General features: G+C 40.6%; 2 protein-coding genes across 3 annotated transcripts; one reads left to right on the top strand and one right to left on the bottom strand.

The window, feature by feature from the left end:
• Nucleotides 1–5,060: 5,060 nt before the first annotated feature.
• Nucleotides 5,061–9,392, bottom strand: LOC146621449 (ATP synthase F(1) complex subunit alpha, mitochondrial-like). The gene is made up of 11 exons (XM_085368456.1): nt 9,242–9,392; nt 8,702–8,777; nt 8,061–8,230; nt 7,708–7,881; nt 7,130–7,296; nt 6,724–7,024; nt 6,392–6,616; nt 6,200–6,307; nt 5,939–6,083; nt 5,703–5,853; nt 5,061–5,620 (listed from the first exon to the last, which is right to left on the bottom strand). Exons 1-11 carry the CDS (start codon nt 9,299–9,301, stop codon nt 5,542–5,544), a joined length of 1,656 nt encoding a protein of 551 aa, XP_085224582.1. The 5' UTR covers nt 9,302–9,392; the 3' UTR covers nt 5,061–5,541.
• Nucleotides 9,393–10,879: 1,487 nt separating this feature from the next.
• Nucleotides 10,880–22,615, top strand: ark2cb (arkadia (RNF111) C-terminal like ring finger ubiquitin ligase 2Cb). Of its 2 annotated transcripts, none has more exons than XM_085367405.1 (8): nt 10,880–11,056; nt 14,690–15,020; nt 15,192–15,320; nt 16,005–16,134; nt 16,318–16,422; nt 16,759–16,854; nt 18,392–18,495; nt 20,431–22,615. In XM_085367405.1, the coding sequence occupies exons 1-8, from the start codon at nt 10,996–10,998 to the stop codon at nt 20,546–20,548; spliced, it is 1,074 nt and encodes a 357-aa protein (XP_085223531.1). In that variant the 5' UTR covers nt 10,880–10,995; the 3' UTR covers nt 20,549–22,615. The 2 variants fall into 2 exon arrangements, with proteins under 2 accessions (XP_085223531.1, XP_085223530.1); XM_085367404.1 differs by having other exon boundaries at nt 15,189–15,320.
• The last annotated feature ends 175 nt before the right edge of the window (nt 22,616–22,790 follow it).

Here is a 22,790-nt window from a genome sequence, read left to right as displayed (position 1 = left end):
ATGTTCTTTAGAGTTGAAATCCCATCAACCTGATTTAATTACCTGCATGCTAGCTAGTTCTTTAGCACTCAGTAATAGCAGTAGAACACACAAAAATCAGCTCAGATGTACTAAAGTTGTTTAATTTTGGTTTGTGATCCTAAATAGGGTAAATCACCTCATTTATGCACTTGCTAATAGTTAAAGAAATAGTTAAAGTATTATCTTAATCTCAATGCAAAAGCAGCTACAGTATGTTTGCATCATAAGGACATTTGTGATTCTTTGTGGTGAACTAAAAACATTTCTAAATGAAGATGAAAGCAGGAGAGGTCTCTGCTGGAAGTAAGGTCAAAGTGGACAACAAATTAAAATGTGCTTCCACCCGTCCATTAGTTATAGACTAGACTAGTAAATTATTAGTTAATTATCAAATTACACAAAAGAGTTGTGGCTAACTGGAGTTTTAACGTATTAACACACTCTGTGTGGTGGTTAACACATTTACCTTACATGCAAAAGAGACTTAGAGCCTTTTATTGTCATTGTGCAGTTTCTTGCACAGCGAAATTGGGTAGCAGGACCACAAAGGTGCAAAAGTAAGAATTAGAGAAACCAATATACAACAAGGGGAAAAAAATAAGTAAAATAAAATAAAAAGCAATGTATATGTATACATTTATGTGAGTGAAACTATATACATGGTGTATGTGTAAGAAACATTGAAACAGAAACATTGTGGGTCTGTATACAAGGGCAGTTATATAATATAATAAATAAATAAGGGTGGAGGGGCTATGGTCATTTAGGGTGGAGATGGTAGTTCTACTGGGACCAAAATATTGCACATACCAAGGATATTGCACATGAGCCAAAAATATTGCACAGAGCATGGAAAGAACTCCAGTTCAAGACCCGTTGGACACACAAACCCACCCTCAGGTGGACACGAGCTGGTGTGACTCTAATACCAGTCCCAAGCCCATGGCAGGGCTGTGTCAGGAAAGAGTTGTGACATAAAATCTGTGCCAAATCAAACATGTGGATCCATTTCCTGTGGTGCTCTGTTAGGGAAACAAGAAAGCAGCCAAAAGTAACTGAGTAGCTTTGCAGGATTCACAGTTCAAACTGATCTTTATTCCTTGCCCTGTGTTTACCCCCTGTCTAAAAGAGCCATTTTAGCATCTCTACCTTATAGACAGCTTTGTTTTCCTCACTTGCTTCCCCTCTCAAACAGAAGGTTTGAGATGCATTAGCCCCCCAGCGCAACCAAGCAGCTTAGTTATCTGAAAATATAAATTCTATGACTACAAATTATCACAAAAAGTTTAAATAAAAAAAACAAACCTGCTGCTAATGGTCCAATAAAGTAATTTGAACAAAGCTCTGTCAACTTGTTTAATCTCTAAGTGGTGGATCCAGCACACCAAAGGTCACTCACACCAAAGTTTCTCTAAAAGGATCACTGATAGTGTCTCTGGTTATATAGTAACTACCATGGAACTCTACCAGCCAGGGTTATGGAATAACCACTGCTGGTTGGAGAAGTCTATATTAGCTTTCATTTCCAAGTATGACAGAATGGGTAGATGACATAAACAAACCTACATACTAACCTGACCTCAAATCAGTCTCATAGGCTGTTAATGCAGTCTAATAACTATATTTTGTACAAAGATCAGTCTCTAACTTCCACTTAGAGACAAACTTCCTCCTTCCTGAATGTCTAAAATCACCTCACGTGCAAATGTACAGTTTCAATTCCTGTTAAAGACTCGGTAATTCCCACATAATTTTGGATATTCATAAACAGTAACATACACATGGTGGCAGTTTTGAGGAATGTGATGATATGAAAAATTCAGAGACAGCTGACTATTGTTGCTCGTTTGACTAAACTCCTAACCCCACAGAGCAAATTTGATTTAGGGGCACACTGCTCCTTTGTGCACACTGGAGACACACTTTGCTTTCTAGGTGGACTATGATTTGGTGTTTCACAGTTTTGGCATGTAGGACTGCTAAAGGATAATAAGTAGTAATAGTAGTAATACTATTATATATAGATAGTTCAAGTGTATCTGGTGATTAAAAGCTTCACATTTGACCAATTAGGTTGCCTAAAATTTATTTTAAGATGACCAGATGACCATGTTTATTTGGGACAGAACTGCATTTTTATTTTCCCAGTGCATGTGGAGGGAAAGCTTGTTATTATAATCAAATTAAGGTTAGCCTGTCTAATGCTATGCCAATCAGGGAAGTTACCAAAAAGACACAAGCTTTGCAGATTATGGTGAATATGACGGAAACTATGACACATAAAAGGATGCAGCAGTATGTAGTAATGATAAAATATGTGTGTGTCATATTCGGCTAAAACTTGCTACAATTGTTAGATATAGCTCAAAAAAGGTATGCCAAGCAATGGATGTATCCCTACTGAAACCCAAAGACTGTCACTAGAGATAGACTATTGCATGAGACCAAACTTCAGCTTCCTATTGTTCTTATTATATTTCCTTTACAATGGTAATGGAAAAGTTGCATTCAAATAAAATATACTTGTCTACCGCCCAGCATTGTTGACATGTCCCACTTTGTCTCAGACAAACACTGGATTTGTCCTACATTTAGTTTGTTGAGATCTGGTCACCCTAATCTCTCTTGTCACACTGACATCAACAATAGCGCTTATTGAAAGCATCTCCATTCACTCTCTGTCACATGTCTCACTATATCTTGCCAGGCAGTGATGCTGTTGGAGGAACAAGCGACTCAGAGCACAATGTGAAATGGCAACTTTTTAAGAGCGGTCAGTGAAAAAAAGATGATGTTATGTAAGTTAAAAAATTCAGGAGAATTTATTTATGTGGATAAGAAAAAAAACAAGCTAAGAAAAAAAAACTACAGAAAATGAAGGAATAATGAGAGCCAACGTTGTGATAAACTTTGGTTCTTGATGTGGTAACCAAAAGAGAACAAAGTTCTTAATTGCAAAAAATGTACTTTTTGTCCAATGTTGTTCCTGTTTAATAAGAAGAGACAAACAGAGAAGTGTGGAAGAGAAACACAGCCGCTCAGGAGAGGAAGAGAAAAAGGCAGCTTATCAGCAGTAGATTTGCAGTGGTATGTCAGGAAAGACATCTATGAATGAGAAATGCTATGCGGTAGTTTGTATTCACGTTAGCACTTTTTAACTTTCCGATCAGCTGCAAAATTTAACTCACTTCCAGAAATGGTGGCACGCTGTATAAAATGTAAATAAAAAACAGAATGCAATGATTTTCGAGGATCATAAACCCATATTTTATTTGCAATAGAACCTAGAAAAATGTTTAAACTGAGAAAATGTAACATTTTAAAGGAAAAATAAGGCCACTTTGAATTTGATGGCAGCAACATGTCTCAAAAAAGTTGCGACAGGACTGTGTTTACCCTTCATAGCATCACCTCTTCTTTTAACAACAGTCCAGAAATGTCTGGAAACTTAGAAGACCAGCTGCTGGACTTTTGGGAGAGGAAAGCTGTCCCATTCCTGTGTGACACAGGATTCTAGCTGCTCAACAGTCCTGGGTTCTTTGTCATATTTTTGTTTCATGCTGCATCACATGTTGTCAACTGATAACATACTGGGACTGCAGGCAGACCAGTTTAGCCTGTTAAGCCTGCCTACAGTTCTACAGTGAAGCCCTGCTGCTAGAGTATGCAGTTTAGCATTGTCTTGGTAAAAGATGCAAATAAAACAACATCATCTGGATGGGTCCATATATTGCTCTACCTGTACATAGTTTTCAGCATCGATTGGGGAAAGCACTAATTGTGTGGGACAGTGCTGAGAGTTGTCCATATCTAACTTAACAATTAAAACGGCATATCTTACTGAATTGTTTTTTAACACATAAATAGGGATATCTGGTCACTCTGATACCATCAGAGATGCAGGTTTTTTGGAAAGTTGATAAGCTGGATGGTGACTCGTTGCTTCAGTTTAGATGTGGCGTCCATGTTTTCCAAAATGAATTTTATTTTATTTTTTTCCACCTGATCAGTTTTCCAGTTTGCCTCAGTCCATTTTAAATAGGCTTTGGCCCAGAAAAAATGGTGGTGTTCTGGATGTTCAAATATGGGTACTTCTTTGTACAGAAGACCTTTAACCTGCATTTGTGGATGGCATGGAGAACTGTGTTCACAGACACTGAGTTCTTGAAGGATTCCTGAGCCCATGCAGTGATTTCCATGACAGAATCATGGCTTTTTAATGCAGTTCTGTCTGAGCACCTGAAGGTCACAGACATCCAACACTGATTTTTGAACTTGTCCATTGCCTACATAGATTTCTCCATATTCTCAGAGCCCTTTGATGATATTAAATGATGTAATTGTAAATGATGAGATAGTAAAAGTCTTCACTCTTCCTCTCTAAGATGCTTTTTTTTAAAATACCCAATAATACTGGGTATTACACTAGGTAGTACTGACCTGCTAACAGTTAACCTAATTAGCTGTGAAATGTTCCTTCTACTTCACTTACTTTTTCAGCCTTGTGTCCCAACTTTCTTCAGATGTGTTAGTAATGTGTTAGTTTAAACACTAGTTTCATATTTTACAGTGAATAAAATTTGGTTTATGAGATACACGAATCATTGCATTTGTTTTAATTTACATCATAAACAGTGATCTTGTAATTTCTAACAATTCTTTTGTACTCCAGGTCAACAATGCCAACAGCTAAGATCTAGTGGTAAACCACCTCTTAGCCTCATTAGCAGCAGTATTTAAGATTTTATGGCCACCTGCTGGACATGAAGAGAAACCTATGTAGATTTACCACTTTTCATTTCTCCCACTGACATAGCTTGTTAAGAAAAAGCATAGCTAGAAGGCACTGCCTTTTGTGAGGAACTTTCATTTCAAAGAATAAGTCAATACACAATGAAACATTTTGTTGTTGCAGCTCCTTTAAGTAGTCATTTGTTGAGATTTAAAAACTGCATAAATACACGTTGAGCTGTAAAAATGCAGTATTGATTTAAGCCAGGCAGACAAACATTGTCTCTTCAATCTCTCAACATAAGACAGTACTCAGGGATCTGATTCATGACAGCGTCACTGAATTTATTTAAGCATTTTCCCCCTACAGTTGAGAAACTGGGCTTACATTTCCCTCCAAGTTCTGAAACCAGCAGAGAAAATCATTTAAGTCAATCTATACTCATTTATCAGCCCCTTTTAATATGATGCTCCTATTAAGAACGACTTACAGTAAACAGCATTCATGAATTCATTATGTGCAGTATCACCCTCTCCATTTCGATATATTTAAATAGATCTATTCAAAACATGTTTGCTTTTGTTCTCGTCAAACTGAAAACTGTTTAGAGGGAACCAACTTGAACTCCAAACTGACCAAACAATCAGAAGAGTTTTACACCACCGCAGGGTTGTAAAATTTTATTTGGACAAATCTGTACATGGAGGTTTTGGCCTTCAGTGTGTTCACATATATAAGCAGAATGGGGACACAGACAGTTAGCTCACTGAAGATCAATCGAAGTGCTATTACTCAAAACTGGACAGGAAGTTCAGTACAATCTGCTTCAGTTTAGCATCTGATGCTTCTGAGATCTTGCCATCAGCCCTGAAACGAAAAACGGATGAGATCAGATTGAACAATTTTGGTTTTTAAAGGCTCAAACATACAGATTTGTTTTTCTTCTTACTTGATGTTGGAAAGCAGGTCCTGGTGCTGGCTCAAAATGTGTTGCAAGAAAGCCTTCTCGAATTTTGTGATCTTGCTCGGCTCCATCTTGTCCAGGTGACCCCTGACACCAGCATAGATGACTGCTACCTGCTCCTCAATGGCCATGGGAGCTGGAAGAACCATTAAAGACAGTTAGTTGCACTGTACAATACCCTGAGGATTTCTAGAGAAATAAAAATAATAATAGTAACTCACAGTACTGGCCCTGCTTCAGCAGTTCAGTGAGTCTGACACCCCTGTTAAGGAGCTGCTGGGTGGCAGCATCCAAGTCAGAGCCGAACTGGGCGAAGGCAGCCACCTCACGGTACTGGGCCAACTCCAGCTTCATGGTACCAGCCACCTATAAAGTTAGGAAAATATGAAATGAGAGAGAACCTAAGATTTTAGCCCTGCGGCTGAATTATATGCAATTCTTATTCTTGAATACATTTAAAAAGGAGGTCAGCCAGATGTTACCTGCTTCATGGCTCTAGTCTGGGCAGCAGAGCCTACTCTGGACACAGACAGACCCACATTGATAGCTGGGCGGATACCCTTGTAGAACAGCTCAGTCTCCAGGAAGATCTAAAGGGGGGGGGGGGGACGACATGGAGAAGTCAGAGGTACATGAACAGATAAACATCAGCTCCGAACACTTTTCAAACAAACCTGTCCGTCTGTGATGGAAATGACGTTGGTGGGGATGTAGGCGGACACGTCACCGGCCTGAGTCTCAATGACAGGCAGGGCGGTGAGGGAGCCACCACCGAAATTGTCGTTCATCTTGGCAGCTCTCTCCAGCAGACGGGAGTGCAGGTAGAACACGTCACCTGGGTAGGCCTCACGACCAGGGGGACGGCGGAGCAGCAGGGACATCTGACGGTAGGCAACAGCCTGTGGGAGAAAGAAAATTATTCAATTTGAGAATAATAGTGACATTTGCACAACATGCTAAACTTTAGTGATGAATAAAGTTTGCAGATTCATCTGCAAATCCTCACCTGTTTGGACAGATCATCATAGATGATCAGGGCATGCTTGCCGTTGTCTCTGAAGTACTCTCCCATGGAGCAGCCAGAGTATGGAGCCAGGTACTGCAGCGGAGCAGCATCAGAGGCAGTGGCAGAGACCACGATTGTGTACTTCATGGCATCGGCATCAGTCAGCCTCTTCACCAGCTGAGCCACAGTAGACCTCTTCTGTCCAATGGCAACATAGATGCAGTACAGCTTCTTCTTCTCATCAGTTCCGTCATTGAAGCGTTTCTGGTTGATGATTGTGTCGATGGCAATGGCAGTTTTGCTGGAATGTGGAATATTGAACTTAAAAAAAATATTCCACTCATCTACAGCTCTCCTATCAAGACCAAACCACTGTTAAAACCCATCTGTGAATTTTGATAATTACCCAGTCTGTCTGTCACCAATGATCAGCTCACGCTGGCCTCTGCCAATGGGCACCAGACTGTCCACAGCCTTGATTCCAGTCTGCATGGGCTCCCTCACAGAGATACGGGGGATGATACCTGGGGCCTTCAGACCCACACGCCTACGGACCTTGGAGCCCAAAGGACCCTGAGAGAGTGAGAGAGAATGTCAATTTAAGGCAAACTTCAACATCAAAATGGTTGCAAGTACTATAATGGTGGGAAATAAAAGTCATGTTGCGATGACTGCCATTTAATTACTGAACTAGTCATGAATAGGTAGAAAAACAAAAAGAACCAAACAAACAAAAAACCCCCCCCCCCAAAAAAAAAAAAACAGGCAAGATTTCGTCACTGGTCCAAATAACTCGTGGATGCTTACTAATGAGAGACAAGGTCATTTATGAAAACTTAAACTGGCAATTTTGCTGATTAATAGGTAATCTAGCTGCTCTACAAGATAATGTCTGGTGATGAGTTCTTTAAAAAGGCCCTAGTTAATCAACTTGAATGTCACAATCCAAAACAAAAAATTATTTTTTAAAGGTTTTTAAATTACCTTCCCATCGATGGCATTTCCCAGAGCATCCACTACACGGCCAAGCAGCTCCTCTCCCACAGGAACATCCACAATGGCACCGGTCCTCTTCACGATGTCGCCCTCCTTGATCAGCTTGTCATTACCGAACACCACAACACCAACGTTGTCAGGCTCCAAGTTCAGAGACATGCCCTGGAGGATAATAAATATGGTTTCTTGAAAAAACATAACATCACTGAATTGAAACTGTTAGCATTTTTTAGTTTCACAATTTTGTTCAACAAGACAAACCCACGGTGCGCTCCTCTTTAACCATTTTTATATATAAAAGATATGCAGGTTGGAGAGAAACCTTGTGCCTTTGGACTTACTTTCAGGCCAGAGGAAAATTCCACCATCTCTTCTGCCTGGACATTCCTCAGTCCATACACTCTGGCAATACCGTCACCAATAGACAGCACACGCCCTGTCTCCTCCAGGTCTGCAGAGGTGTCAGCTCCCAGGATCTTCTCCTCCAGGATGGAGGACACCTCGGCTGTGCCTGTGAAAGACAAAATGTCAAAAAATAAATACAACTGGATGTTAAAATGACTGGAAAAGCTTTCCCCAATAATCTATTGAAACACTTAGAAGTAGAGGAACAGTTGAGAAACAGTTGTGAAACCTTCATGGTTTTATGCTGCAAAAAGGATTAATTTTGTTACCTCAATGTGCTTTTACCAAAAAAACAAACAAACAAAAAAACAAACAAAAACAAAACAAAACCAAAGAATGAAAATATGCATGGTTTAAATTTCTAAATGACATAATTAGAATGAAGAGTTATGTGGGTCTCAAACACCAAACACTGATGATGCCTTTTCTAAGATAAGGTGTTCTTAGACGTACACACAGGGATTACACAGCAGTTTCACCGGCATAGCAGACCCAATTATTTTAATAAGTCGCCTTTATGAGATGCCCTGCATTGTACAGGATGAAGTTTCTGGTCTGTTGTTTTTGACTTTCTCACCTGTCTTCTGCAGCCATGGTCTGTGTGTGTGGAGGTGGTTGACCCCAACGCAGGCGGCCGGAATAGTCTTTGACACCTGGATTCAATAACAAGCACTTAATTAAAAGTTGAGCGCAAATGAAAGTTAAGAGACATTTAAATAAGGATTACAACTGCGCTTCTTGCAGTGAGGCAAATGTAAGTTTGTGCAGCGGAGAGGAGTTGCGCTGTCAGGCTTTCTGACCTTCAAAGCGTGGCTGAATGAGCTGTTAGCTGACAGCTAGCATTAGCTTGAGTGCTACATTTAGTGCTACAGGACGAAATCAGTCACTTCACAAGGGCAACATAAAAAAAAAACACGATTAAACATCCAATTTCAAGACTTTTAGCATCGATTATTAACTAGGACTTATTAGAAGGGTATTCGTAAGCCGGTGACAGGTTAGCTAGCGGCCTGCGGCATTAACGTTACCCTTCACGCCCATAAATGCTCGCACGGATATTAAATAAACTTACTGCAATATTCTTAATAAATGCAACTTGCTTGGTTAAAGTACTTACGAATCCAGCCCTTCTAGGCAGGGTTCTGGCCAAAGCTGCTGCAACTCTAACGGATAGCATTTTCTCGGGTTGCTAATGACCTGTCCTCAACTGTTAGCAGCTCCGACCTGCCTGTGAGTGAATGTAATGGCTGAATGAACTCTTCTTCTATTAATGCGACTCTGGTCCTGGTTCCCACTTTAATACTCATCGGTGCCCCCTACTGACGCGGAAATTATACGTTACACAAAATAAAAACGTTATTTTGTGCAAACCAACTTAACTTAAATGAAAATGGCAAAAAGAAAAAAAAAAGATGTACAACTGTGGGTGCTTTGCACCAACTGTGCCAACATAAAATATAAATAGTAGACAGCAGGAATAAATAGTAAACAGGAGAAATATAAACAAGTAAGAGGGACGTATAAAAAACAAGAGAAATATAAAGCATAACAGCAAGGCACAACTAACAAAACAGACTGGGATTTGGTACATTGCTGTTCTGAATTTAGTGCATTTATATGCATATATATTTTCGATGCATGTGAAGATAATCCTCTCTTTTAATTTAATGCCTTTAAACAACCAGTCAAAAGCAGTTCCCAGTATAATAGTAGATAATGCTTTACTTTAGTTGATCTTTGGTTCTACCACATCCCAAAAGTGTTCTAGTGGAGTTAGATCTGGTGAATGTGGAGACCATTTGAGTACAATGAAAGCTCCTGTTGATAACAGCCATCAGAAGAACTTCTATTCTCCAAGTTTGGTTCTAAAAGAGGTTATGTGAGTTACTGTTGCCTTCCTATAATCTCAAAGCAGCCAGAACATAGTCCCCTGGCCTCTAAAATCAACAAGGCATCCCATAACGTCTGCAGTTTGTAAAATGCTCATACCAACTCATCTGGTACCAGCAACCACGCCGCTTTCACAGTCACTTATATTCGCTTTCTCCCCCATTCTGATGCTCTATTTGAACTTCAGCAGGTCAGTGCCTTGAGCTGGTGCCATGTGATTGGCTGATTATTTACATTAACAGGGAACTAAACAAAACCAAACAAATCGGCCAGTGAGTATATTGAAGTGCACGCGATAACATTCTTATACGTACTTATTTATCTTATCTATTAACTTGCTTTTCCGAGTTGAGGGTACCTTAGTGTGATTTTTTTTTTTTTTTGCTAACAGGGAAATCATATTTTTGATTATTTCCTACTCTCTGCGAATGCTTAAGAAAAGAGCAATTGCGTTGAATCATGGGAAATGTAGGCCTTAGCGCATCTAGCCAGGACATCTTTGCCTCTAATGCGTTTATTTTTATATGTATATTCTACCATTTCTTTCAAATGGGTTTCCAGTGAGTCTGCTAATGTTGCGGACATACATTAACAACAGTGGTCCTTAAGTGAAGATTTCATTATTTAAAGTCAAGACTACAAGTTACTTCAATGTGCCGTTTGCGTTTTTAAGCCTGTTAATGTGTTTACATTGTTTCTATAAAGATTAACTTTGCAAGGTCGGATAGGTTAACCCAGAGATAGCTGCAGCTTTGGCATGTAGCGCTGCAACATCGCCCTCTTTTGCTCCGTAGAACAAATGACATGTCTGCTTTTGTCAACGACAACCAGGCGAGTCAGACAGTCATTTGGTTTGGTTCGCCTGTAGTGTTTAGCCAAGCCAGCCAGCAACAACCAGCCGCCTGAATGTAGATCCGCATGGGCTACTACCACTGTATATCTCCAAATAACCCAGCGGAATCATAAAATAAGGATCCCAGGATGGTGTTAGTGCATGTCGGATATCTGGTTCTTCCTGTATTCGGCTCAGTAAGAAACAGAGGTACGGTATTAATATTCATATCGATCCAAAACATGTGCCCTGTTTATCTTAATATTCACTGCAGCTGTTGGGCTAGCTAGCTCGAGCTCCGCCGTTGGGTTAGCTCCCGTTAGCTAGCATGAAATTAATGGTCAAATTGCTTGCCGACGCGATAACGCTTTATATTCGCATCCGTCGCAGATTAATATAAGGCACCGAATTATAAGGTTTGCTAGGTGCAAATACAGCGAATTAAAAATTAACTTCGTTGCTACAGATAAGCTAACTGGCTTCTTGGGCTCAGACTATTTCTTGAAACATTTCTCACAAAGGCTTGCACATGCACGCGACATGCGGCCAAAATGCCTCATGTAAAAAAAAAAGAAAAAGAAACACATTCCTACATAAAAAGACGTCTTTATTAACGCGCGGTGCATTTTTATTTGTGAGGTTTTAAGAAAAATATTCAACGTTTCCTCGAAACTACCGTGTTTGTGCTGTAAAGAAAAATACCGCAAAATAGACGTAGCCTGTCCAGCCAGTCAGCTTATCTGTGCACGGATGATGTCATTTGAAGATCATCTGCTTCTGCTAACGCTCGCCGTTTTTTCCACCGTGATTCCAGTAGTTATTACAATTATTACCCCTCTCAATTGGCCAGTGTGCTAATCGATAAGTGGCCAGTCGACCGGGAGCCTTTAATTCCGGGCTATCAGTGTATCCGTCGCCCTTTTCTCTCATTTGCTAATTGGCAATTCAGCAGCTGTTTGTTTGAAGCTGCCGAATTGCAAAAAGAAAAAGAATCGAGTGTGGGGTATCAGTTAAACAATGATAAAGCTACAGTGCAACATTAATTTCACAACAGTGGCATCAGTGATTTTCATTGTGCTTTTATTTCTGTTCTTATTTCCCTGTTTCATAGTATGGAGGCTGGCTCTACATTCTGCATTTATCAGATCTTTGTCGTCCCCCCCCATTGTGTAGCTAATGATCATCTGCTGCTGTGTGGTGTGGCGTGGCCTCTGCCTGTTCTCTGCATTTAGCTGTATTGTGAATCCCTTCTTCATTTCCTCTTTCCATCAGAAGACGACATTGGTATTAAAAAAAGCACCCCCCCCTTTCCCAAGATGTACTCAGCCATAGACTTTCCATGTTAAACAGACTAAAACAATATCTAACACCTAGGACAGAGCACCTTTTTTTTGGTCTTTTTTTCTGTCAAATTGCTGTAGCACTGAGTAAACATTTTTAGCTCTTTTCTAGATCAGTTGAATGTCATTGTGTACCTCCCATCCAGTCTTGATAGACAACATGCTGTAAATTCCTGTAAAGTGGATACATTTTGCATGATCTCAAATACTGCACTGCATTGTTGAACACCAGAATTTGGCTCATCTTTTTCTTCTCTTCACACAAGGTGCAATGTACATGATTAAAGTGACCTGCGATTGAAAAAACAACAACAAATAAATAAATTAAAGCATGCAAATTGGGACCACGCGCATGCCATTTTTTACTGTTAAAAACGTAACATTTAAATCAGTGGCGATGTCACTTGAAATGACTGAAGGTACACTGCACCTCCACACAACAACCTGCCATAACTGTCTCCATTTTTTTTGTGTAATCCTTTTGTTCCCTTTTTGCAAATTTCAAGCTTTGAATCACACTGAATTGTCAGGGCCTGTTTTGCCCTTTTACAGGCATCTGAAACTCTAAACGTTTAAGTAGGAAAACATGCTCACTGGTGGTTCATCACTTCTCAATTTACCCCACTAACATAAGACCAAAATGCTATCCATTTCACAGGGATGCCTATTTTTCCTGCACTGCTAAAGAGATCCTCTATTAGTAATAACGTCTTTATTGTTTGGTTGTGGTTTCTCTTTACCTTTTGTTCTGGTAATAGTACTTTCAATGCATGGTCACATTTATGATTCATAATTTTTTGTTTATGTTTTTTCTACATTTGACTAGTGAAAAATCCAATGTAATCTTTCTGTAGAAAAGATGTACCCTGCTGTACTGAAATCATGTGCTGTAGCCAACACGTCTGCTCATTGGATGCCGCTTTTGTTCTTTTTAACCCTATATGGAGCATGGTGGGCCTTGCCTTCAGTGTATGTTGTTTATTTTTGTTGCATGGAGTTATACTATTATTACAAACAAACAAGAAAGAAAACACAAATTCCACAAATACTAATATTTTTCAATAAAGAATATAGTGTTTTTCCTAACCTTCAGTGTGCTTCTTGCTGATTTCCATTTATTGTCCTCCCTCTCCCTTGTCCCCTATCTGCTCCCCCCCTCCTTCCCCTCCCTCCACCCCTGTCCCCACCAACCCACCTACCCACCTCCTCTCCTGCTGTGACAAAGATAGACGATTTCCACGCTTACTTCATCGCAGGGCCCTGAATGAGTCTATCTGCTGTCATTCATGGTGATCGTTCTCACTGAGACGCTTGAAAACGCAGTGTGCTACTTGCAGTCTAGACTCTGAGCCTTTGACCCACGGCAGCAAGGTCATATCTTGTTTGCTCGGCTACGCTGACAAACTGTCAAGCTGAAATGCGAAATCTGGAAAGCTACACTGCTTGTCTTTCCTGTATTTAAAATTCAAACTGCAATTTTCAAGCGTGCTCCGAGTAAATGCAATGTAGACTTTGCCTTTTTCTTCATAAATTATTATTTATTTATTTTTTTGGAGAAATCAAGTGTTTACGAGCAAAGTAGTCTTGTCTTTTGCACTTCTATAAGAAACTGTTTAAAAGTCAGACATGGCAGAGCATAACTGTGGTTCCCTCTGGCAGAGATCCCCTCCCCCCAAAATCTGATCAAAGCTAAATTTAATTATTCTCAGTCCCACTATGATACAAAAAGGTCTCCTTAAGCTTAACCAGGGTATTAAAACCATATTGCAACACAGCACAAGCTAGCCTATGTCTTTATTTTCCACTCCTTGTCAAGTCTCGACAGCAGTCTGTTCGCTGCAGTTGCCAAATAGCTGTGGTTGGAGAGAGTTAAAAAAAGCATTCAAGCTATTTCCTGTCAACTCCTGAATGTTCATATGGGAGAAGAATAGCAGAGCTTTACTGGAAGTGTATAACACAGAGAGACAGCTGATTTCAGTAGAGCACATTTATAATGTGAATTTAATGTCTAGTTTAATTTTTTTATATGGAACAGGTTGTTCTTTACAGTTGTGTAGATAGAGACTTGGCAGAGAAACAGTTTAATGTATTTCTTACAGGCAGTGAGGTAATAATGGTTTACTTCTGAGTGCACTGACCTGCTGTCAGCTGCAGAATTTACAAGAACTGAGCTACGTCGGTATCTGTATAGGGGTACGGTTCTTCTGTTCTGATCCAGTTCCTTTGTCTGTGAAGACGAGGAGTCGATCCAGGGGCTGGAAATGCATTTAAAGAAATGAACGCTTGCGCTTTGTGTGGAGCACCAAAAATGGTTTTCATTCTCATGGTACTTGTGGTAACCATCATTTTCCCACCCCCACAGAAGTATTTTTCACCCTAGGTAAGAGGTAGGGCTTCATTAACATGCTATATCTCACACACAGTGACACCACATTTCACCTACTATTAATTCCATCTAATTTCCCCCCTCAGGTACCTGACAACTTCTCCTTATACTCCACAGGATCCCATTTCAACCGGCAACAGCAACAACAGCAGCAGCAGCACAGCCATGCTACCTCTTGCCGGCACTTCCAGTTAGGTCCTCAGGCCCCGCTGCCCATGGACTTCCCCATGCCCCACCCAGGGCAGCCACAGTCAGGCATTAACCCCCACCTGGCCCCGCCCAGCCACCAACACGGCCCTCCGCTCCACTCGCCCCTCAACCCTTTGCCCGCTCCCCAGTTCCAGGACATCCCTGCCCCTCCCTTCCTACCTCAGGCATTACACCAGCAATACCTCCTCCAGCAGCAGATCCTCGAGGCCCAGCACCGACACATCCTGCCACCCTCCAGGTATCCACACAGCTTTATGGTACAAAAAAAAAAATAGAGAGGAAAAGGCAAAATATTTAGTTTAAGCACCTCGTTGGTAACTACTGGAGTTGTGCAGTGACATTTTAAATTTAAATGATAAACTCTTATTTTCCAGGATGTTTTCAAATGCTTAGTTATTTGTCTTAGTAGACGGACCCCAGAGAGAGTTCCTCACCAACCCCACAGGCTGCGACCCGGCTATGAGTTTGCTCCCCCCCTCCATGTCCCTCCGCAGCCTGTGGTTCAGCAGCCCCGCTACCTGGCTGAGGGCACAGACTGGTAAGCAGTGCATCTCTCTCAACGACACATGCAGCGCCACAGATGCAAAAAGCTATTTTTTTTAGAGGAAACATCAACAGACACCTTATTTCGTAATGTGAAAGCATTTTTTACCAGCTCATCTTTAGACCATTTAAGATAAATGTCAGTTACAGACACATTTTAGATTTGAATGAATGAGTTCAAGATGAAGAGTTGAAAGCAAATAAATTGCTGTTGTAGCACTCTTGTCAATGGGAGTCTTGAGTGAAATCACAGAGTACAAATTATAAAGACCAAAAAAACAAAAAACAAACACAAAATAATGACCCAAAAAATCAAGAAGTTCCCAAACTTCTTCTTAATGTATTTATTTAAGTAGCTCATCGCTTAATTTTAGCTATGTGTGCTACAGCCATTTGTCCACTTACCTTCTGCTGGTCCATGTGTATTGATTACTTTTATAATATCAACTCTCACACATTTGCTTGCATGATAACCAATTTTCATGTAATCAAATTTGCTGTATCTGACCTGGTATGGGGATATATATATTTTTTAAAAATCATATTACAATCTCACCGTTTAAAAGATTTACCCATTGAGCAGCTACAGAAGTACACAAGTCTGCTGTTATCGAAGCTCAGTGTTCCAGAGACCTCGCAGTGTTCCACTGGCTGATTTGTTTTTTCCGTTTCTGTCCAGGGATCTAAGTGTGGATGCTGGGCTTCCCCCCCACCAGTATCACATCCACCCGCTGCCGCAGCACTATCAGCACTACTTGACCTCTCCTAGGATGCACCACTTCCCTAGAAACAATGCCTCAACGCAAGTGGTGAGCTCCCCTCTGCCTCCATACGATCAATCATGTTCATCTCGATGAACTCACGGCGACTCTTCTCCTGGTTTCTGAGATTAATCTCAACACCCAGCAACCGGGGATGACCCGTGTCCCTATTGTTCTTTCTGATTTCTGCTGCAAAGCTGACGCTAGCTTCTTTTATCTGTCATCTCCTAGGTTGTCCATGAGATCAGAAACTACCCATATCCCCAGTTGCACTTGCTGGCTCTGCAGAGTCTCAACCCCTCCCGCCACGCATCTGCAGTTAGAGAGAGCTATGAGGTTTGTGCGCCTATTTCCTCGCTCTCCTCAGCAGACGCACCAGTCTACACTAATTTATCATTGTTTTCTCTGTGACCAATCTCTGGATAGGCTTGAGTGGTAGCTGATTTTCTTATTTCCAATTACCCAGGGCTCCAGATGCTTTAAATGGTCCAGCTGCCTTTAATCTCATGTCATTTGTTTTCATTTCAAGCAAGGTGTCCTGTTCCTTAAGGCACCGATTTGATTACATTACACACTTTAATATCTTTTTATTGTGCATATTTATTTCTGTTATTTTAGTGGCAAAATACAGAAAGGTCCTTCCTTTAAAGGCAACTGGGATTTTTTTCATAGGAGCTTCTGCAGCTGGAGGACAGACTGGGCAGCGTAAACCGTGGAGCGGTCCAAACCACCATTGAGAGATTCACTTTCCCCCACAAGTACAAAAAGGTAGGGCTGGAGACTCTTTAGCTCCTTGCTGGATTAAATATACCTTTTTGATGTGGTACGGTAAAGGGGAAGAACTGAAGATGCGAAAGAAAGGGATAGCGAAAGGCAGCAGCAGGTTGAAAGGATCAAAGAGCAAAGACGAGAGTGGAATGAAGGTCACGTCTGTCACTGTAGTTCAAAGGTCAAACTAATTTCCGTTGCCAGATTAGTGAGACAGGGCTGCAGTGTTCACAGTTCAAGGCGCTGGATGACTCATCTAGCTGTCTGCAGATATGTACGTGGAATGAATTTAAAGAAACGTCTATGCCAAATATGACCCAAATACTCAGAATGCAAGATTATTTGGTACATTTTGAGTGAGCAGGAGTAATTGAGTCATTTCCATCTTGATGTCTATTTTTTTCTGGGAAGTGTTAAGGTTCAAAATTGAGGAAGGAGAGTACAAACCACCCTTGGTCCAGAAGCTCTTGGTCAAACAATGATTTTTAATGAATACACACGTGTGGGAAGACAACTCTGTACGCAGACAGCAATTGATCTTCGACTTACTAAAGCACAAACAATTATTTTATAACATCAGGGCTTGATTTACTGACGCCCCTTCATGCGTCACAGACAGGATATATACATACGTCAATATCAAAACAACCATGACTTTTAACACAGAAGATCATCTTCTATTTTCATGGCCGATTCCTCTGGTCAACCTTTCAGTTCCTCTTTCTTGCCGAGAAGACAAGGACGGTTCCTCTTTTACCGAGACACTTTCGCCGTTACAATCCAGACATGACTAATCTCTCTCTCCTCTAAATAAATCTAACTCATGTGTGTGTGTCACGACCTCACATGCTCTTTCTCAATTCACCTGTTGCACTTCTGACCTTTCACTAGACCAGAGGCTCACTGAGACTATGTGTATGTCTTCTACTAAATAAATGTTTTAACCAAGAACCTCTACTAAAACCTTAATATGAAATGACCTGATATATAAGTGTTTTGTAAGCATGTATTGCAATTCCTTCTATGTTCTAGTTTTCCCTCAGCATGTATCACCTGAACAGTCACGTCAGTGAAGCTTAAGACCTTTAAAGAACCTGAACATCAACTCAAATAAGCACAGATATGCAATGTGTACAAAATAGCCATAACTGCACCTGAAATACAAAGTTAACATCATCATAAACATCTTAAGGCCATCTTAAAGCTATCTGTTACATTGTTAAAGCAATGATCGTCTTAGCCTGCTGCTCAAAATAACTTCCTGCTTTCACTTCTGCAAACTCTCTGCAACTTCCTGTCAGCCTGCCACTTAGTCTTTCTGAAAGACACACACTGTTCAACCTCTGAATGCAATATCCATGCTGCAGATTATATTTATTATTTAACAATAGCAGTAAAATAATTTCCCTGCTCCACAGAAGTATAATTCAAAGACTTTTTTTTATTCTGCCTGAGCTGACTCAGAGACCCCTGTGGCATAAACACTGCACACTTCAGTAATTAAAGTGTGTTTGCTCTTGTGTGGTTTTCTGTGCAGAGAATACCACAGGACCTGAAGATGTGTCTGGATGATGAGGAGCTTGACACCGATGAAAAATGCACCATATGTCTGTCGATGCTGGAGGATGGCGAGGATGTCAGGTACTGCTTTTTCTTTGGTTGGTTATGCAGATGTTGATGTAGGCTGCGCATAAAAGCGCTTTTTTTCCTAGAAGGATGTATTTGTTTCTCACATCCTGAAATAGTATCGCATTATCAGTCTGTTTGTCATTCAGTGAATGTACCACTGTGGTTCAGTTAGATGATTAGTGCCTGTAACAGCAGGTTGAGGTTGATTTGTGGATTTGGATGCATTGCATTGAATTTCAATTTACACATTCATGTCCCCCTCAGGAGGAATCTGAATTACTTTGCTCATCTCCTAACTAAACTTAAATGTGTCCCTTAACTTGGGTTCATGACTATATTAATACCTACAAAACTAATTGCATTACCCTCACAGACAACTGGGTTTAGTTACCCCTCTAAAAAACAATTTCTCCCAAAGCCTGTCAGGGTAAATGCTTTTCAGGATGATTAGTCCTCAGAGGTTAATTTACTAATTTATCCTTAACCACATTTCTTTCCCATAAACTGGATATAAAGACACAGGATCTAAGCATTTCTAAACCCTAAACTGGTTCTGCCACCTAAGTTAAAAAGCTTCATGTCTTAAAATCCCATCACTGGATTTCTCCCAGCACCTCATCTTAAAAACCCTCCCCGCGGGCAGCATTAGCTTCTCGCAAAATCTTTTGATGTGTGTCCGGTGTTGTGATGTGTTCAGAAGTGACAGAGCATATTATTTTACCCACTGAATAGGCGGAAAAGAGGCAAGAATAAACAGAATCTTCTGCATTTAAGGGAGGGATATGGTAGTAGACTTTAATTCTATTCAAATAAAGCGTACACCCAACATCTCAGCTTGATTGTGTTACGTTTGCTCTGGTTTATGTTGAAAATCCTCCATTATTTATGACACAAGCAAATCTTGGCACGTGTGGTCCTAAAATACATATCGGGTGATTTGATATGAGGGAACACCTACAGTAAATATATCATTATTGTACCTCAAACACAGAATTCCTCCTTATGACGTACAACGTTCATTTTAAGCTTATTCCCCCCACATATGAAAGTCAAATGTGAGCTGCTTTCAGATGTCAAACGTGAATCATAGTCCAATGGCTGGATTTATTCTGGATACAAATGGATTCCTGGGTATGACAGACCACGCATGTGGAAGCCTTAAAGACCGTGAAGTTTGTGTAACAAAGCAGAGCAACAACAGTTGTTTTATCCAGCTGTTAGTTGAGCTGAAGGATGAAGCTTGTTGTCACTTCTGGGTTCACATCAAGCAGGAAACCACCTTTAAATGTTTAATATTAAATATTATTCAACCTAAGAGTGTAAAAAAAGGTGTAAAGAAAAAAAAATCATACAAATGTCCATTTATAGTTTTGTTTTTGTTATTTGAGAAAATGGTGTGCTTGTATTGTCAAAAAGCTTTAGTTACTTTCACTCATTGGTGAAGAAAAACAGCAAATTCTCACCTTGACGAAGCAGCAGCTCTGTGTTTTTTGGTATTTTTTCTTTAACAATTAGTGAAATATCAAATTTAACTTTAACAGCTGTTGTAGACAGATGAAAAAAAAACAACTTCATTCAGCTGCATAAGTAAATGCATTAGAAAACATTAGGAAATTCAGATTTTGTATGTAAATAATCTTGCAGTGTAATCACTTACTTTAAAAGCAAGTAATTGGCACACTGTGAAAAAACTTTCACTGCAATTGCTCTTTAACATCTTCTCAAGACGTGCTGATTATGTTGTGGTTGTAAAATAGAAAGCAGTGGTGTGCAATCAACATTTCTGTGAATGTTCTTTTTTCCAGGAAAAATGACTTTTGTCTAGATTTGGTGATCAATCAGCCACTTATACCGTAAACCTCTGGGATTATTACACAGCTTGACATTTTGGAAGGACGCTTTTACGCTTGTTTTAAATTCCTGACCTTGTCTCTCCTGTCTCCTCAGGAGATTACCCTGCATGCATCTCTTCCACCAGGCGTGTGTGGACCAGTGGTTGGCCACCAGCAGGAAATGCCCCATCTGCAGAGTGGACATTGAGACTCAGCTGACCCCCGACAGTTGATAGCTCCTGTTGACTTCTGCAGCTATGGATCTTGGTCTTGTTAATTTTCCATTGCCCTCCCTCCAGGGGGAGAGGCTCTGCCAAACACCCCTCTTCCCCTCTGCATCACTCAACGAGCCTGCCTTCTGAGACAGCTGTGACAGAGGGATCAACAAAGCACACTCACCTACAACGCAACGAGGGACGGGGGGGTTGATGCACAGATAGGCGCCTGGACTGAGGTTCGGTTTAATGGACTTGGCTGGATGTTAAAGGTAGGAGTGGACGTGTATGGACAGATGTGCTGAGGCTTCACACAGTTCTGTCAGATTGTGTACATTTCTCCATACAGCCGCCAAGAGAAAGGGTACTCTGACGACCAACCTCCCCAGCTCAGTGTGGTGTATCAAGGCCATTTCTCTGCCACTATAACCAAACCCTTTGCCCCATCCCTCTCCCCAGGCCTGTGAAAAATCCTTGAAGCTGCACTCTGCCCAAGCCCTCAGCACATCTGTACAGAACATTATCAAATGATTAGCATGAGGTTGTTTGGTGTGAACTCTTGTAGCTGAACGCTTGTGGTGTAATGGAGTATAGTACTGAATAAGTATTTACAGAGTAACAGTGTTGTGTAGCAAGCAAAAGCCTTTTGAGAAATATGTTTGTGAAAAATAAAACCTACAGAGAGGGTGAATACAGCTCTAACAGTAAGAATATTCAGTGTGTTTAATCGTAGGCAACCAGAGAAAGAGCTAGTCATGTAAAAAGGCCAAAAATCCCTCTTTCTTGTCTAACATGGTTTTGGATTTACAGTTAGTAGATGCCATCAGAGTTGATGCTAAAAACGCTAACTGCAGGCATGGCTTCCAGTGATCTGTGTAGTGTCGTAGTCGGGCCTCTATAATCTAGAGCAGAGGCCTCTGATGTGCATGCTGTATGGCAGGCTTGGGCTGTGTCGTTAATATTGTGGAGCAGTAGAAACAGGGACTGTGTCTGTGCATGTGAACCGTATATTATGACTCTGATGATCCCACTCATTCATAGAGGAGGACAAGAATGCACCTGATACCCCCTTCCCCACTCCTTCCCCCGCACCCTTCCCCACTCATCCCGAGTAGACCAAAGTTGCCGTTAGACACTGATCACCGACCAGCTAAGCATTGCGCTCCTAACAGGACTCAAAGAGCTGCCGGTGGATCCGTGTCTAACAGCAACTCCTCTCTGTGGCCTCGCTCATGGTCATGGTCACGCTCGTGATCATGAGAGGCCGGCATGGGCTTGAGGATGCAGTGCCTGAGTCTTGCCATCAGAGTACCTGACATTTGTATTACCTATCACCAGAACCTTATTGCCTATCGAACAAGCACACGTGATTTCTATATCCAGTGAATGGCCTCTGTTGTGTATCGGCTCCTTTCATTTCAATCTGAGTTGCTCCCACTGTTTGATTTAAAAACAAAAAAAGAAGAAAAAAAAGACTGTTTCTGGTGTTACAGGGACAATACAAACTAGTTTGCCTGTGATATGTGCTAGAATGTGTATGACTGTCCCCACCCCCTCTCCCCCCATGGTCGTAGTGTATGGTATTGCTAGAACAACTGTGATACGTTCAGTGATAGAAGCTGTTTTTCTATATCATGCATGAACCATGTTGGCGTAGTTCACTTGAAGGAGGGTGAAAGGGAGAAAAAGCCATCCATTTGAAAAATACCAAACAATTGTTCTTAACATTAATTTTGTTTTAATTGTCTTTTTTTCCCTGCCATTTCGTTCTTTCTTTTTTATTACCTGTACACTTTTCTTTCTTCCTTCTTTTTCTTTTTGTTTTGCTCACATGCCAATCTGGACATGGTACTAATATGCCGAGTCCTTGTCCACTTTAACCATAGTGAAGAAAAAGCTGCAATGCTGCAAAAACATATTTATTGTTGTTCTAATGTAGCTTGTGTTTTGTAAATGCACTATAATATGGAGTTGCCTGATTTTTTTTTCTTTTTTTGTTTTGGTGGTGTGGGTTCTTCTTGTCCTAGAGTTTGTGTTCCAGTTCAGTTAAATATTTTCATGCTTCCTTGTGTATTATTGGAGGGTAACTTGACTGTTTGTGTTGCGTTTGTTTTTTTCGTTTGTTTTTTTTTTTTCCTTTCTTTTCGTATGAAACCTCCATCCAAAAAACTACAGATGGATGAAAATGGAGGTTTGCTAGTTCACATAGAATGCTGTGATTAAAGATGCCTTAAGTATTTAACAATCATTATTTATTACT

This window comes from Diplotaxodon limnothrissa, linkage group LG12 (assembly GCF_057381915.1).
Source record: "Diplotaxodon limnothrissa isolate DT_005_m linkage group LG12, D_limnothrissa_male_GT1.1, whole genome shotgun sequence".
NCBI classification, from domain to species: Eukaryota; Metazoa; Chordata; class Actinopteri; order Cichliformes; family Cichlidae; genus Diplotaxodon; species Diplotaxodon limnothrissa.
This window is presented reverse-complemented; position numbering and strand designations above follow the sequence as displayed.

Coding starts and splice junctions, on each gene's coding strand:
- LOC146621449 (XM_085368456.1), bottom strand. CDS start 9,301: ATGCTATCCGTTAGAGTTGCAGCAGCTTTGGCCAGAACCCTGCCTAGA. Junction 8,778..9,241: donor TGCCTAGAAGGGCTGGATTC/GTAAGTACTTTA, acceptor TATTGAATCCAG/GTGTCAAAGACTATTCCGGC. Junction 5,621..5,702: donor GACCTGCTTTCCAACATCAA/GTAAGAAGAAAA, acceptor TTTTCGTTTCAG/GGCTGATGGCAAGATCTCAG.
- ark2cb (XM_085367404.1), top strand. CDS start 10,996: ATGGTGTTAGTGCATGTCGGATATCTGGTTCTTCCTGTATTCGGCTCA. Junction 15,021..15,188: donor CACATCCTGCCACCCTCCAG/GTATCCACACAG, acceptor TATTTGTCTTAG/TAGACGGACCCCAGAGAGAG. Junction 16,423..16,758: donor CAGTTAGAGAGAGCTATGAG/GTTTGTGCGCCT, acceptor TTTTTTTCATAG/GAGCTTCTGCAGCTGGAGGA.